The 17413-nt window shown below is 34.6% G+C and overlaps 1 protein-coding gene and 1 pseudogene across 1 annotated transcript; both read right to left on the reverse strand.

Annotated features, from left to right (window-relative positions):
• Positions 1 to 9502, reverse strand: part of LOC107758589 (transmembrane protease serine 2-like) — an 18026-nt pseudogene extending 8524 nt beyond the window's left edge.
• Positions 9503 to 10624: 1122 nt separating this feature from the next.
• Positions 10625 to 16722, reverse strand: LOC107758700 (acetyl-CoA acetyltransferase, mitochondrial). The gene is made up of 12 exons (XM_016576503.1): positions 16549 to 16722; positions 16289 to 16336; positions 16077 to 16194; positions 15097 to 15192; positions 14879 to 14979; positions 14633 to 14776; positions 14301 to 14451; positions 14071 to 14166; positions 13195 to 13308; positions 11888 to 11952; positions 11650 to 11807; positions 10625 to 11547 (listed from the first exon to the last, which is right to left on the reverse strand). Exons 1-12 carry the CDS (start codon positions 16618 to 16620, stop codon positions 11427 to 11429), a joined length of 1284 nt encoding a protein of 427 aa, XP_016431989.1. The 5' UTR covers positions 16621 to 16722; the 3' UTR covers positions 10625 to 11426.
• Between the last annotated feature and the right edge of the window lie 691 nt (positions 16723 to 17413).

A 17413-nucleotide genomic window follows, 5' to 3' on the forward strand; every position in this document is an offset into this window, starting at 1 on the left:
CGGAGTCCAGCCCGGGGTCGTCACATGTGGTTGCCACAAGCCCGCCGGCCGCTCCTTCATCGAATCCGTCGGCCTCGCCGTTCTCAAGCCCTCCGGCCGCCGCACACTCTAACCCGCCGGCCGTTCCTCACTCTAGGCTGCCGGCCGGCGCTCACTCTAGCACGTCGTGTGTGACGCTGTGTTTCGTTGTGAAAGCAAAACTACTTTTTAATGAAATTACGGTATTTAACTGTAAATTTAAGTTAAAACCGTAAAACCTAAAATGTTGCTACCGTATTTTTTTTTTACAGTGTAGGCTTCATGTCAGTTAAGTCAAGAATTACTGGTTCTTTGGTATCTTCTGACTGATTGATATTGATATCAAACCTGCAGTTTGATGATTTTTGTATATGGTGCTTTTATCATTTGTGGAGCTTGATTGCTCTTTCATTGTACAGAAATATTTAGGCAATAAATCTATGAAATATATTTTGTTTGTGACACAAGGTGAGTAACTAATTTTTATTTTTAGCCTTTAACTTTACCTGATGCACTTGATGAATAAATATTTCAGATGTAGATAAGACAAACAAAACAAAACAAAACAAAAAAAATGAATAAATTAAATTAAATGAATAATAATAATTTATAAATAAATAAATAAAAACAGCATATAATAATGCAATGTAACATAAAATTAAATAAATTTACATTAAATATCCATTTGGCATTGTTAAAATCAGTGTCATGTTGTTTGAATTAGTTGCTCTTCTCAAATAGTTTTTCATTTAATTTTTTCCCCCCTATTTTCCTATCTGAGTAAAACCATTTCCTGGACAATAATATATCCTTTAAAACCATTCATTATCATAACTAAGCTCTCCTGCAGCCCGAGTCAAGCCAGAGCGGGCTAAATCAGCATGACATTTTGCATCACCTCTCAGCATATTTTCCCCGGTGCAAAAAAAAAATCACGGAAAGCAGGTTTGTTTGTCAACACACGGTGGGTTCCCTGCCAACACTTCCCTCTCGCAGAGACCGAGAATGAAGCTGAAGATGAAATGGGTTCCAGGCTGCCGTGTAATTGCGCAGCCCTTATGTTGAACCCCTTGAGCATTCATTCAAATGAGGCCGTAATTGCCACATCTGTTAACCCTCTGAAGAGCCGTCAGCCGAGTGTCACGCATCTGCTAATTGGTACAAACAGGTAGCAGACGCTGATCTCCTCCACTGAGCATCTGCCGATTAGAGTCGCAAATTCAATGAGCGGTGATTAAAGGTCCTGCTAAAATGGCCAAGGAGAGGTTTAAATACTGCTGCTGAATATGCTATAACACTTCATAATGGTTATTAACTGAGAGCCAGGAACCGTGAGGACTCAGAGGGTTGGTGTGAATTCATTTTTTTAGGCGTGAAGAAAAGCTGAGGAAAATGGGTCATAGGAGTTTTACTCCTGTGGTTTGGTCAGCTGATTATGAGACTTAATGCTCCGTAAGGCCAAAAAAGAACATGTATATATATATATATATCCAGTAGAAGGCTCTGTTATTTTAGATCTCGTAAAGTTATCTGGAATCATTTAGTCACAGATAAAAATACTGCAATAATATATATACAGTATATATATATATATATATATATATACTGTATATACACAGTACATATAACATTTTCAAATATCTTTATATAAAAATGTTATTTATCTATCTATCTATCTCACATTTGAAATGTTCATATTTCAGCAATTTTATACATGGACTCAGATACTGCAACAATTTTACAAATTTATATGTTCAAATATTATATACAAATTTACAATTTTGCTCTTTATACAAAACATACAATAAAAAAAGAGAGAAAAGTGCATATTGTAGCATAATGTGCAATTCACTTCATTATTGACACTGGTGAAAATAAATAACTGGTTATTTTAGATTTGTGTGAAAACATTTATATGAAAGCAAAAAATAAAATAAACAAAAACAAGACTATAAAAAAAATCTTACATTAAAAGTCTCTTGGACACTGTCACAGTTCCTGAGAGTCAGCGATTTGGATCAGCTGCTCTTCTCAAAAATCTTTATATTAAAAAAAAGTTAATATCTCTGGAAAAAAAAAAATACAAAAAGAGGTGTTTTTCTTCTGCCATGTATAATAATAATAATAATAATAATAATAATAGTACATTTTCTGTGACACAGTTTGGATTTATATTTGAAATCTTACCTGTATTTGTTCATATATCCAGTCAAGGAAGTAGGTCACATTTCCGTAGACTCCGGGCTTGTTTCTGAAAGCACATCCATCACCTCAGCTAGTGTCCCCAACCAGTCACCATAGAGAATTCTCTTTTGTGACCAGAGGACCCCCACTGTCCCCTTGTGTGGAAGAGCACTTATTTAATTTGGCCTTTGGCACATACATTACATTTACTCTACTCTAATTACATTTACTCTACCTGACAGGAGTCCACGCCGCCCTCCAGCTTGCCAGCACAGATCATGGTGTCTGTGATTTGTCCATTATACACCGGTCGGCTGTTTCAAGTCGTTCTGTCGATTAGCTGGATTTTGGCTTATTGTAGGGTTTGTGAGGGAGATCCTTTAAGAAAACAACATTTGCTTGTCATGCATGATTCATGAATCATTGCACATGCATATGGATCTGTAGGTGTTTTAGTACAGTTCTGTTGGGATTTGCTCTCCAAAAAGTTTCAAACCTGCACTAAACAGTGCCCCCCATCCAGTGACGTAACATTCCCGCGGAGCAGTGAAGTACATGCCTTTATTGGGCAGACACACTGGCCTGACGTTCACTGAAACAAGAAACAAAACAGAAATTGTCAGCATCCAAAGCTGTATGGTTCTTCTGTAAAACAAAAAGGAGATATTTTGCAGAATGTTCAAGCTGCTCTTTTCCACACAGTGGAAACGGACGTTCACACTATCTAGTTCCAAAAAGCACCACAAAATGGTCCATTCAACTCATTCCTATTCTTCTGAAGTCATTTGATAGGCTGATATATAAGCCATTATATGGAAGAGCAGCTTGACTATTCTGCAAAATCTCTCTTTTTAGGTTCTTTACAAGAAAGAACATTTTGAACAAATGGATAGTGAGTAAATTATGATTTTTCAGTCAACTAAATCTTTAACCTAAAACTCAATTTCTGTCAGGACCACTATCATCAAAGATGATTGGCAATTAGCATACAGTTTGGATTGGCGGTATGGTTCTGTTCTGAACAAGAACTCCCTACGCATCCATGCAGCCTAGCATGGATGAGAGCAGGGAGAGCAGCGATAACCCCCCCAGGGTAAATAGAACAGAACCAACATAAATGTATTGCAGATATCGTTAAAGTTCAATAATTTTATGTACACATTTTAGAATTAGTCTGATTCAGAGGATAATCAGAAAGCTGAATCCTGACGGACAGAGGAGGAGCTGGGGATGGAGGAGCGTAATTAGCTATTGAGCAATGCGAAAACTGCTGATAATACTGAGGGACCTTATATATGAATGCTTAGATAGGTGTTGTATTCCTATAGGTAGATGGGGATCAGCTGAGAGTCAGCTGATGCGAGCTTGACTAAAGTGACCTGCCAGAACTAACGCTATGCTTGATTTTTGGAGACACATTGTATATATTAAAAATCATATTTGTTCGTAGAAATAAGGCTGAAATAAAATATGTATAAATATTAAATACATAATTATTAAATAAAAAATTTGAAATGTTCCCTTGCCAACTAATGAAAACTAAATAAAAATGACAAAAGCACATAACAGAATTACTAAAGCTTACACTTCCATTAAAATTAAAAATTAAAATATAAACATAAAAGCTAATTTTAAATATTAATAAACACTATATTAGTATATGCTGTAAATAATACTAAAATAAAAGTGCGTGAAACAAAAACCCTTTGTTTTAATTTATTGTCACTTAATGTGTCAGTATTATTAAATGATCGTGAAATTTTCTTATTGGCTGGGGGAAAATTGTAAAATTCACTCTTACATGTAATCGTGAGTGGACGTTTAGCTTCATCAGGGCAATGTCATTCTCATTGGTCCTCGGGTCAAAGTTGTGCATGACAATTCGGCTTACAGAATTGCCGGTGGACAACAGCATCTCGGTACGAGTCAGATATCCAGCATACACAGTCCAATCCCTTGCATCTGAATTCCTACACCAGTTTGTCATTTATTAGAGTTCATCTTAAATTGTCAAACGAGACTGTACTAAACGAGAGTACATCCTCATGCACACAGGGAGCCGCTGTGACGATCCAGTAAGGTGTAATGACAGACCCGCCACACAAATGCCTTCTGGAAATGTGCAGGCTGACCTGCCATGGCCACATCCCCTTAGAGGTCACCGTGGTTCCTCCCATGATTCGGGTCCCGCTGTTCCGTCCACAATCTACAACAGAATTCAGAGATCAGTATCAGCGTATACGAAAAGTGTAGCTTTCCTAGCTACAAGCTATACTTCATATTAATATTTTACAGTAATTATAATATTTAAAAGGTTGGTTCACCCCAAAAATGAAAACTCTCATCATTCATATGAGATTGAGTAAAAGATGACAACAAATTTGTACATTGGGATCAGTGTTATTGTATTATTTATGTACTTTTATAGTATTTAATAATATTATGAATTTGTTTATTTTTATATTTTTCAGTTTTCCTTTTTAATTTAGTTATATTAATTTTGTTTTATTCACTTATATTTTTTTTAGCAAACTTCTCTATTTAATTTTATTTAAAGTTTTAGTCAAGGCATTTCCATTTTCGATCAAGTTTATCTCATATTATGTTTTAGTTTTTCTTACGGTGTATTATTATTATTATGCCTAATGTTTATACTATATTTCAGTTTTATATAAACTACTCTTAACATTTTATTCATTACAAAATAAGGGTAACACCTAAATATTTATTTCACAAACACACACACACACACACAAATAAAAATAAAATAAAAAGAACTTGCAACTATTATCTTACCTATACATTTGAGTGCCACTGCTTTGTTAGATGGACAGTCTGAACTGAATTATCATAAGAGAAATATAAAAAGAAGAGTTTTTAAACAAGCTGATTATAGGGAACACTACTAACCAATTAATTAATGTTAACTGCAATAAAATAACCAACATGTAAAACCTAAACCTTTTAGATATGAAGAACTAGAAAATTCTGTATTAACAGAACTCTGTTGCGCACGTTTTACTGAGAAAACCTGTCAGATTGGAAGAGCTGAGAGAATCTGTCTTCACCAGCATGTGGTCAGTCGATGCTCTAGAGTAAATCTCCTCATAACCCACATAAGCGTTCCTTAGAGATAAACCACACACAAACATACAGCACATATTACAAATCACCTCACAAAAACACATTCTGTAAATGTACTAATATTCCTGTGATGTCAAAGCTAAATTCTCAGCATCATTTTTCACATGATCCTTCAGAAATCATTCTAATATGTGACCCTGGAGCACAAAACCAGTCATAAGTCGCTGGGGTATATTTATAGCAATAGCCAAAAATACATTGTATGGGTCAAAATTATTGATTTTTCTTTTATGCCAAAAATCATTAGGACATTAAGTAAAGATCATGTTCCATGATTGATATGCTGATTTGGTGCTCATAAAGCACTTAGTACGGTATTATTATTATTGATGATGAAAACAGTTGAGCTGCTTAATATTTTTTGTGGCAACTGCAAATTTTTTTCAGGATTCTTTGATGAGTTTCAAAGAACAGCATTCATTTGAAACAGAAATCTTGTGTAAAGGTCATTATACAATAGTAGTAACAGACTTCTAGCATTACCTCTCGTATCCCATATCCTCACATGCTTGCATTCCAAGGTTGCACACACATTCTCCCATTTTTGGGTCACATTTGAATACATCTGAAGGAAATTAGATCCAAACAGACGAACTACAAATACAACAACAGAAAGTACAGTAAAGATCTTCAAATGGGATCAATTCAACATGTCGGACAATATGTGTAAGGGATTCTTACAGCGCTGAGTTTCATCGTCTCCCGATGGACAGTCCTGCACGCCGTCACACCACTGCGAGAAGCGGACACATTCGTTATCTGTTTTACAGCGACGCCCTTGCAAACAATCAAACACACCTGTTGGAGTAGACAAAGGACATCAGAGCAAGAAATCACTGGGTAGATGAACTGTAGGACATCCAGTGTGTGAGTTTCTTATCATAAAACCAAAGCACCGCAGCTATAACCCCAGCAACGACCAGTAGGGTGATGACTATGCCAAGGATAAATGGCCATTTTTTTTCTCCTGGAAGCTGTCAAAGAATCAAAGTTCATTAGAACCAATATTGAGAACATGAAAATGACTAAAATAGGTTAGAAGGAATAGTTCACCCAAACTTGTATGTTGAAGACAAAAGAAGATATTTTGAAGAATGTGGGTAATTAAACAGTTGTTGGTCCCCATTGGCTTCCATAGTAATCCATAGTATAATACTAAAGGGTACCAGATGATGTTTGGCTACACACATTCTTCAAAATATCCTCTTTTGTGTTCAACAGAAGAACGAAATCCATACAAGTTTGGAACAACGTGAGGGTAAGTAAATGATTCGTTTTTGGTGAACTATTCCTTTAAGAAGCTTTAAATACCTTTGTGAACCGGATTAACGTCAAGGTAGGGTTCAGGTGTGACCGTGTGGTGTGTATTAACAGGTGCTGTTTGAGGCGTATACTGATGCAGGCTCTGAGCAGGCGAGTATCTCTCTGAAAAGTATGGCGGAGGGGAATTCTGGTATAGATATTGTGGGTTTTGGGGACTGGGGTACTGAGGTAAAGCCGGGTTTATTCCAGAAGGAGGCGCATACGGAGGGGGCCGCTGCTCTTCATGTTGTAAACCATAGTTCACGTGAGAAACACTGTCGTAAGTCTAGGGTTTTGTCAGTTTCTCAAGTTCGAAAGGCCTTCGCAAGCTGTTTTGCTTGAAAAGGATATCAAATTAGAAAAATATACATCAAAAAGTTACTTTGGACTACTGTGTCCATGTTAACAATTACAATATGACTAACAACAATGTGCAGACTGTTCCAGGAAATACATACCTATTAAATAAACATTGTTCCTCATTTGAACAATAATACTCAGTACTTACTCTTTTAATGACACTGTGTAATAAATTATTAACTTCAATATTCAAAATTTCATCAACATTTTACATGCAGTAGAGACAGGAAATGAGCTGTACTTGCTTTTATCTTACAACACTGGTAAAAAAAATTCCTTATTTCAGATTTCATGTACTTAAGTCTAAATGTCCAGTATAGACTACTTGAAATTAAATATTATATTGTTACATAAACAGAATGAATGAATGAATGAATATTTAATTTTATATAAGTATTTTTTTGTGACAGGCGCCAAGTAATATTCAATGTTAATATACTATCAACTATGTTAATTGCTGAATATTAAATACCATACAAAAAAAACAATAGTAAATACAACAACTATTATTATTGCTATTATTAATATTTAAAAAATAATAGTTGTTGTATTTTGTGGTAGGGATTATATTTGTATGTGTTTGTATTATCATATATAAAAATATTAGTATTACATTGGTGAATATCAAATACCATCATAACAAACCTGAATAGATCATGTCGTTACCGTATCTGTTGTCTGCATCGTTTGCCTTTGGCTTCGTTTGAACTGCAAAACGCAATCCAAAAAACACTTGAACTTGAATCTCAAACTAAGATCTGCTGACTGAACATACAGCAAAACATGCATTCGTCTCAGAAACAGCAACACATCTGTATGAAATGATATATTTTGCCATATAAATTATAATAATATATAGTAAAACTCACCTGACAGAGGGTTCTCCTTGTGTTTGAGTGTTAGCGGACTCTCTGTCCACTCTCTGTATGTGTAATGAGCAGCCAATGCCACACTTTTGCTAGGTAAACCAGCTGAAACACTCATCAGTCGGGTGAATATAAAATATCACCTGGTGAACAGAACTAAAGAGTTTATAACTTGCAGCATTCCACTGTTATTCTTTTAAACAATAACTTGGTCTTACATTTCTCTAACATAGATGACACAACTTTGCATTGTAAATTACTGTGCAACTAACTAAACAAGGTGTGTCAATAATAGGAAAAAATTAAAGGCATTTCCTTCATGCTCACTTAATTTCACAGTAAAAGTTTTGAATGAGGTACAACTGCAACATATGAGATTACATGCGTTTTTATCTTTTAAAAGAAGTTTCCTCGGCTTGCAAATGCAAATGTACTCTTTTTCACAAAACATAACATCACCATAAGTTCCTTAACTTTAGTCTCTGTGATTTGAATACTATGGTTCAAGTCTTCTGAAGTCATATGATAGCTTTGTGTGGGAACTGAACCAAAAGTTTAGTTGTTTACACTGAAAACCTTCCACTTCATAGCTCAAATCTTATTTGTACAAATTAAGCATGCAGGCAATTTGCATTCTGCAGGTGCACTAAATATTCCCTTTCACTTGCAAAAGACATGAGAATCAAACAGGTTTGGTATTGTTGAAGCACCAGTGTTGTTATAGCTGATATACTACATAGGTTTTATTAATATTTAATAATATTAATATTCTGAATTAGTTTTTATTTTTATATTTTAAGTAATTATTTTTTTCAATATTTCATTTAATTTCAAGTAAGGTTTCTTTGTTGCTGCTGTTTTAGTTTCCATTTTAGTTAACTATAATTTGAATATATATATATATGGGAATGAATAAATAATGTCTTAAATTCCCGTCTTTCCCTTTCATAAATCTATTGTAGGATTTAAGGACTTGAAATGTAATGTTTTGGTACTTTTAATGGTGCTTTTCAACACTTTTGGAGCTTGAGAAATCAGCTGCTGGTCACCATTTACTTGCACTATACGGAAAACAGCAGCAGACAATGGCATGAGGATGAGTAAATGACAAAAATATGAATTATCAGATGTACTATTCCTTTAAATACCCCTTTAAGTCACGGCAAATAGCAAATCAAACACTATCCCCCATGTGTGTCAACAGATGCGACCTTTTAACTTTGTGTATCTGAGAAAACTAAACAATCTTATGTTACACAAGAGTGCTGCTCTTTTTAGCTAACGTTTCAATGGCATATATGAAAACATATATGAACAAGGACAACTGTAAGTTATCATTTAAATCATTTCGTACATTACCAAGAATCACCTGAACAGCTAAAAGCTATAAAAACATTACAAGGCTTTATATGATGAAGGTTTAATCTGTTAGAAGATGTAGCTAACTAGACTTCCGGTTCAATTTCCCGACGCACAGTTCACACAACTGCCACATTAAAAACAAGCTGTAAAGATCATCTGCACTATTAAAATGCGTGGTTTTCCAAACTCGGCTCTCACACAGGGGTCAGTCTCGGCCCTGCTGTTATTCAGTAACTGAGTCAATGAGCCGATACTTTGACATCCATGACGTTACAAGTGCTCTCACAACATCCTGTTAATATTTGACTCGCACGTCTGTCTCTTTGATTGAAGCACAATAACATTTCAATGACAAATAGAAGGAAGAAACTTAAAATTAGAACTTGATAAACAGTCTGAGTACTCAGTAGAATCAACATAAGGTGTTATGTGACGTGATAAGAGCGGTGTCTGGAGGTGGAGTCTTGAGGGGTTTTTTTTGGTCATGGTGCTGCAGGTGGATTATTTATACAGACTCGGAAAAGAGTCTCTGTCAAGTTCCCTGGAAGAACAAAACGTTCCTTTTCTCTTGCTGAAATGTTGCTTACAACTGAGAAAAATAGTTAACTCATTTGTGTTATATATATATATATTTTAAAGTAATTAAAATTGTTCTTAGCCATTCAAGCCATTCAAGTTTGGAATGACATAAAGGTGAATAACTTATGAGAAATTGAATTTTTGGGTGGAGAATCTCTTTAATGTCACCAACAACTCTTAATTTTGCATCTAATTGTGTTTACAGTCTTGGGGGGGTTTTTTTGGTCATGGTGCTGCAGGTGGATTATTTATACAGACTCGGAAAAGAGTCTCCGTCAAGTTCCCTGGAAGAACAAAACGTTCCTTTTCTCTTGCTGAAATGTTGCTTACAACTGAGAAAAATAGTTAACTCATTTGTGTTATATATATATATATTTTAAAGTAATTAAAATTGTTCTTAGCCATTCAAGCCATTCAAGTTTGGAATGACATAAAGGTGAATAACTTATGAGAAATTGAATTTTTGGGTGGAGAATCTCTTTAATGTCACCAACAACTCTTAATTTTGCATCTAATTGTGTTTACTAGCAAATCATTTTTTAACAAATTATCTAATAACACAGGTACATTAACAAATCAAGTAAATGAACATACCTTCGGCCAAAGGAAAAAAATATCCTCAAGGACTCATTGCACTTACGAGCATAATGTCATTTAAAAATTGGCTTTAAAGATGCTAACCAATGCTGTGGTAAAGATAATAGTGATATATCATGTGTGGATTCTGTTATTAATAATAATTTGGATGGTTTTTGGTAAGTTTCAAAACACTGTGGAACATAATTCACATTTCAAACATATTATAGTTCAAACTATTTTTTTTTTTCCAATTTACAAAATCTTGTAGCATAAATTAGTTTCAAGTCACCATCAGCCAGGTAAGGTTGGTCAAAACTGCCTCAATGGACCCTTTTCACATTTCCAGGGTTCTAAGAAGCCAAAGTTGTCATAGGTAAACTTTGCAGTGCATGGGAGACCAAAGCAAATATAACTTTTGTTTTCCCATTTGCTTCAAAAAAACAAACAAAAAAGCACTACTATTGTGTTTAGAGAGACTGATAAAGGAAGTCCGAAGAATGAATGTTGTCAAATTTACCATCAATTTACCAACATAGAAACCCCTTCGCAGCTTTTTTTTTTTTTTGTCATTTAATGTCAGGATAAAATATTATAACGGTACATAAAAAAAAATAAAAAAAAGATTATTGCTTCATTATAGTCTGTGAAAAGTGTCCATTAGCCAATCAGCAAACAGAGCTCAAAGCACACACGCCACATGGTGTTCATTCAGATGAAATGCATTATTTCTGAGTATAATCATCACATTCAACATCAACAAAAACAATTAATATTCTATTTTATTGCAAATACAGATTTTAACTTTCTAAACCCTTTTATTAAAACATTATTCTGAGAATGACACCACATAACGAAATATGCATTGAGAGCACAGAATAAATACTACAATTTGAAAAGTTTGTATTGTATGAACACTGACAACTTTGTTTCCTATTTTAATTGAAAAACAGGACTGACCTCACATTAATGATGAAGATATATCTGACTCAAGGACCAAATCTTACACACATTCTGTGGACTAAAGTGCAAGTCCTAATATTTCTGGATCAGAATAGAAGAGGCGCCGCCTCCTCCATTGCAGATTCCTGCCAGTCCGTACTGTCCCGATTTCAGATTGTGCACCATGTGTCCTACGATTCTCGCCCCTGACATTCTAGAAACCGCAAAACCGGCACATTAATTATTACGCAAATCTAATTACAGTATGACAATATAGTGAACAGTGATGCATGAGAAGCATGTTGCATATATTTACCCAATTGGGTGTCCGAGGGAAACTGCTCCTCCGTTGATATTGACTTTGTTGGGGTCAATGTCTAACATCTTGATGTTGGCCAGCACCACGACACTGAAGGCCTCATTGATCTCCCACATGGCAATGTCTTCTTTCTTTACACCGGCTGCCTTTAGGACCTGTGCGAAACAGATGTTACTACACTGAAGGACTTCAAAAACACTTTAGCTTGGCAATAAACACATAAACATCAGCTAACCTTGGGGACGGCGAAGGCTGGAGCAATAGGGAAATCGATGGGGGCCACAGCAGCATCAGCAAAAGCTGTGAATTAGGATAAAATGGTGATCTAGATGTGAAGCTAGCAAGCATAGTTCTCTGACAAAACAGGCCATGAATGAGTAGCTAACTACATCTCAGCAGCTAGCTATAAGTAGCAAAGCTACCAAGTCAACTATATTTTTCAGTAGCATGACAGTAACACAACTTTTCAGCCAAAATAGTGTAGTTTTACCAATAACAAGACTTTTATTTTTCAAAAAAAGTGTTGTAACCATTTAAAAATGCTATAAATAAACAATTCCTTGATTAAATTCGAATAGGCGATTTTATAAAACCTTAATTGCATTTTGCCTGTGTCGTGTAATCTGCAAAATACCGGATGTGGCGCATTCCACGGACGAATCCATAAAACACATTATTAGACCGTTTTCCAAGGCTGCATAATATATTAAACCCATTTAAAAATCATAATAAACCATAAAGCTATTGTGAATTTACAAACGCTATGAATCAATTAAAAAAATATGCGCTAATTATTTACATGCGTGTAGGTCACGCACATGCATGTTAGAGCGGCTCAGTTCACAGTAAATGCTGCTCCACACAAACTGCTAACATTTACATGTGTGGAGCGTCTCAAACTCCATCTCTGCATATTGTTGTGAGTTTGGGTTAATTATTACATTCATCTCGAAATGTAACATGCACCATTTCATCAGATTTGTAAAGTAAATATTTTATAAACCTACGCAAACACAGGAGAATATATCAGTATCTTTCTCAATATGCCAACTGTTCATCGCGATTTCAAAATAAAAGTTTAAACCCTCACTCTGAGTTTACACATTTTGATGTCCAGATATTCAAGAAATTAGTGGCTGTAGCTTTTCTGACATAAAGAAATGGCCAAATATTAAAGATTAAGTCGACAATTTAATTAAATTAGGTTTGGTCAATATTAAACAAGGATTAGATCGTGCCGTAATGTGTAAAAACAATCGTCGGGCCGTTGGCGCCCTCTGCAGGCATTTGTTATAATGCGTTATTATTGTTTATAATACATTATATATTTCAACAGTTTTGTTCAATAAAACCATATGATTACATGCTTTTGATACTTTATTTAAACTGTAATAAACAACTTAACGAAACATGAGCAAAATAAATCTGGGGATTAAAAAATAAAATATTGCTACGTAAACGGTCAACCACCGCAGTATCTGTTCAAATGAAAAACACACACTATAAAAATGAATTTAATTTAAGAGGAGTGAATTGCCTCACCAACGATCTTTGCAAGCGGTGTGATGTTGAGCCTCTTTGCCGCATCTGCTGTCATGAGCACGAGAGCCGCCGCGCCATCGTTCAGCGTACTAGCGTTGGCTGCCGTCACTGTGCCTGCAAAAACAAAACTTTGCTTGTCTTTAGAATTGAAAACACTTTTTCAATATCCTCACTTATGGAAATGAAGTACTTTATAGCATACTTTTAAAAACAGCATAATATACTTCAAAATAATATACTTAAGTGAATTACTTTATAATTCACTCATAATACTAAATATAATGTTTTCAGACACTTAATTGCATGTTTTTTGCAATTACATGAAAATGTATTATAGTTTAAGTTTATAATAAATGCAATTAGCTGAGTGCTTTAACCAACCACACTGAAGTAGGAGTTAAGTACATCTTTATATGCAATTTCATAATTACTTCTGTTGTCTTTGAAATATGGTTAAACTGTGCTGTTGAAGGTACTAACAAGCAATTATGGTAAACTAAAATATATTCTGCTGAAACTTGTGTCATAATATAGCCTAAATATATTTGTAACTACACATTTGTACTGATGAAGCTGTGATGAAAAACATTTACAATCTATTAACTTTAAATCTAATATTGAATAACACTACAGTTAAATCATAATCAAGTACCCTACATTTGCTTTAATGTTAGTCAACACATCAAAATAAGTGAATAAAATTATTAAAACAATGCTTTTAAATGTATTTTATAGTAAAAAAAAAATTTCATTTGAGATTACAAAGTGCAAAAAATTTGTAATAATCTTTTAGGTTTTTTTTTTAATGTACTTTTAAAATTTGAAGTCCACTATGTTAAAAACTTTTTCCCACTAGGGTTAATGATAATCTTGTACCGTTCTCTTTCTGGAACACAGCCTTCAGTTTGGGGACTTTGCTGAAGTCAACCTTCCTATATTCTTCATCTTCCTTCACAACGATGTCTGGTTTTCCTATGCGGTGAGAGAGCATATTTTATTGCAATTATGTATCAGATTTATAAATTGTGTAATAAAATATTTTAGCTCATAAAAGGGAATTCTTGGGGAATGATATGGAACTTAACAGCAACAGCAGTGAAACCAACCTTTCTGAGGGATGCTCACAGGAACCACTTCCTTGGCCAGGACGCCAGACTCCCATGCTGCTTTGCTGCGGCTGTACGAGTTAATGGCAAATGCGTCCTGCTCCTCCCTGGAGATACCGCTGTTCTTGGCTGTATTTTCAGCACAGTTGCCCTAAAAATGGGGAAGTATGGAGGTGTTTTACACAATCATGGCCTCTCCAGTGTTTACGTACAGTACATTTGATGTCCAATGTTTCCACACTCACTTCCTATATTGACTCAATAGTTATTTTCAGGCTTCACTATTATGCAAATACAATGCAATCGGTTTTACTGGTTCAAAATAACTGTACCATGTGGAATTTGTTGTAGACGTCCGTCAACCCGTCCTTAACAATCAGATCCTCCATCTTCACTCCACCATAAGGAGGCACTTCTCTGGCCATGACATAGGGAACCTGAGACATGCTTTCCATTCCACCAGCAACCATCACATCCTGGAAGACATCATGCAGATTTACTACCTCTGCTTTATTAGGACGCTAAATGCTCTCAGTTTCACACACAACACTTTCTGAATCTCCTGTCTATCACAATACCTGATGCCCACACATGAGACTCTGAGCGCCCATCATGATGGACTTCATCCCAGAAGCACACACTTTATTGATGGTAGTTGCCGGAGTGGAGAGAGGGAGACCTACATGAGGAAGATCACAAACATCACACACTTTTCTTTGAGAAGTTGCATTGTTAATTCCTAAATAAAAGGTGCATTTTTTGTTATGTTTGTTTATGTGTGTGATACATAACTCACCTGCACCCAGAAGAGCCTGTCTGGTTGGTGCTTGTCCTTCTCCTGCCTGCAACACATTGCCCATATAAACTTCTTTCACCTCCTCAACAGGAATTCCTGTAGATGACACATTTTATCATACAAATAAGTCTTAAAAATGTAGAAATAATAACACACGCATATGAATATCATTGCATTAGAATACAAAATATCAAACTATGTTGCATTTGTTGTAGAAACAAATAGCACACCTTTCCGATTAAAATAAATTTGTTGATGAGGTTTTATTATAGCTTAAATTATTATTTTATACTATTTATTTTATATATTTTGGGGTTGGTAAGATTTTTTTTAAAGGTTTCTGAAAAATATCTACTGCTCACTAAAGCTGCATTTACTTGATCAAAAATACTTTAAAAACAGTAATATTGTGAAATATTATTACAATTTAAGATAACTGTTTTCTTTTTAATATATTATTAAATATAATATATTCTATTAATAAATATAAGTTATTCCTATGATGGCAAAGCACATGATCCTTCAGAAATCATTCTAATATGCTGATTTGGTGCTCAAGGTACATTTCTTATTATTATCAATTCTGAAAACAATTGTGCTTCTGAATACTTTTGAGGAAAATTAGACATTTTTAAGGATTCTTTGATAAATAGAGGTTCCAAAGAACAGCTTTTACATGAAATAGAATTTTTTTGTAACATTATAAATGTTTTACTGTCACTTTGGCTCAATTTAATGCATTATTGCTAAATAAAAGTATTATTTTCTATCAAAAATTAATTATACTGACCCCAAACTTTTGAATGATGGCGTACATTTAAAAATATTAATAATATTATAACAATCATAACATTATAAAAAATTTAATTAAATTTAAAAAAAAATTTGAATTTTTAATAAACTGTTATATTGTTAAACTACATAATTAAATATAATAAATGATAAAATACGAATTCCTCCTAAGACCATCAGAATTTTACCTGCTTTCTCAATGGCTCCTTTAATAGCAATGGAACCCAGTTTAGTGGCAGGGACTGTGGAAAGGCTTCCTCTGAAAGACCCCACAGGAGTCCTGACTGCACTGACGATGACGACTTCCTGTCCAGACAGAGATGAAAGAGGAAGAAATACTCAACTGACAGAAACCGCTCTGGCTCCATAAACTGATCAAATCGCATAATATTTTACTCACATTTAGAGACGGTCGTGTGCTGTAGGTCCTGCTCAGATATTTATGTGCCTGCAAAGGCAGATTCAAAAACTATTTTGCTGACATAATAAATTGGCTGTAGAATTTATATAAACGCCTTACATTTTGAACATCTACTTTTTAACAAGTGAGGTGCACTGTTTAAAAGGTAAATAATGAAACAGGCCTGCAGTCAAACTGCTTCTTGCTCCGCAAGTCTCGTGGCATAGTCAATATCGGCTATCGATTTAGTTCAAACTCACCAGATGTCTGCACATGTGTGTGCGTGTACTGTAAAGAGCACAGGAAGTCATAATCGCGATGGAAAACTGCATACACAAAAGAGCAAATTTCACCTTCAAACCTCTGAATGAGAGTGTAGCGAACGCTTACAGTGAGCAGCCAATCACAGTAAGAGGTGTGTCTGCGTCACATGGCGTCGCCCAGAGCATTATGGGTAATGTAGTTTATGTCAAAATACACCTTACGTTTTTTTGTTGTTTTTTTTAGCTAGTTTTGGCTTGTAAAACCTTCTTAAAAATGCAATATTTGTCTCAGTGTTGGTTTCATAAACCTTTCGCTTATATCTTTCTTTCTTTCACTTATATTTCGCTAGCCTACTAATTTTTGGTAGAGAAAGTTTTCTTGAATTTATTCAATTTAACCTGAACTAAATGTGACTTTTTATAAAATGGTTTAAATGTTTATCTTTTTTTTAAATGTAGTGGTAGTGACACACAGTCCTCTCTAATTTTTATTTGTCAGATAAAATTCAGATATTAATAACATAAAACAACATTGCTTCACTGCTTATTTTTTTGTTAAGACAAAATAATGAAAGATTGGGCCTATGCCTACCGACATTTTTGACTTTATTCTTTTATAAGGGGTCACTACTCACTTTAAAAGAGTATTTTTAAAGTATTTTCGAACAAGTTAATACATTATATTAAAGGGGTCATATGATGCTTTTTTAAAGATCATTATTTTGTGTATTTGGTGTAACAGAATATGTTGACATGATTTAATGTTCAAAAAACACATTATTTTTCAAATACTGTACATTACTGTAGGTCCTATATGCCCCGCCTCTCTCAAACGCTTCGTTTTCTACAAAGCCCCCTCCTT

Source organism: Sinocyclocheilus rhinocerous, unplaced genomic scaffold (genome assembly GCF_001515625.1).
Source record: "Sinocyclocheilus rhinocerous isolate Xijiao unplaced genomic scaffold, SAMN03320098_v1.1 scaffold623, whole genome shotgun sequence".
NCBI lineage: Eukaryota > Metazoa > Chordata > Actinopteri > Cypriniformes > Cyprinidae > Sinocyclocheilus > Sinocyclocheilus rhinocerous.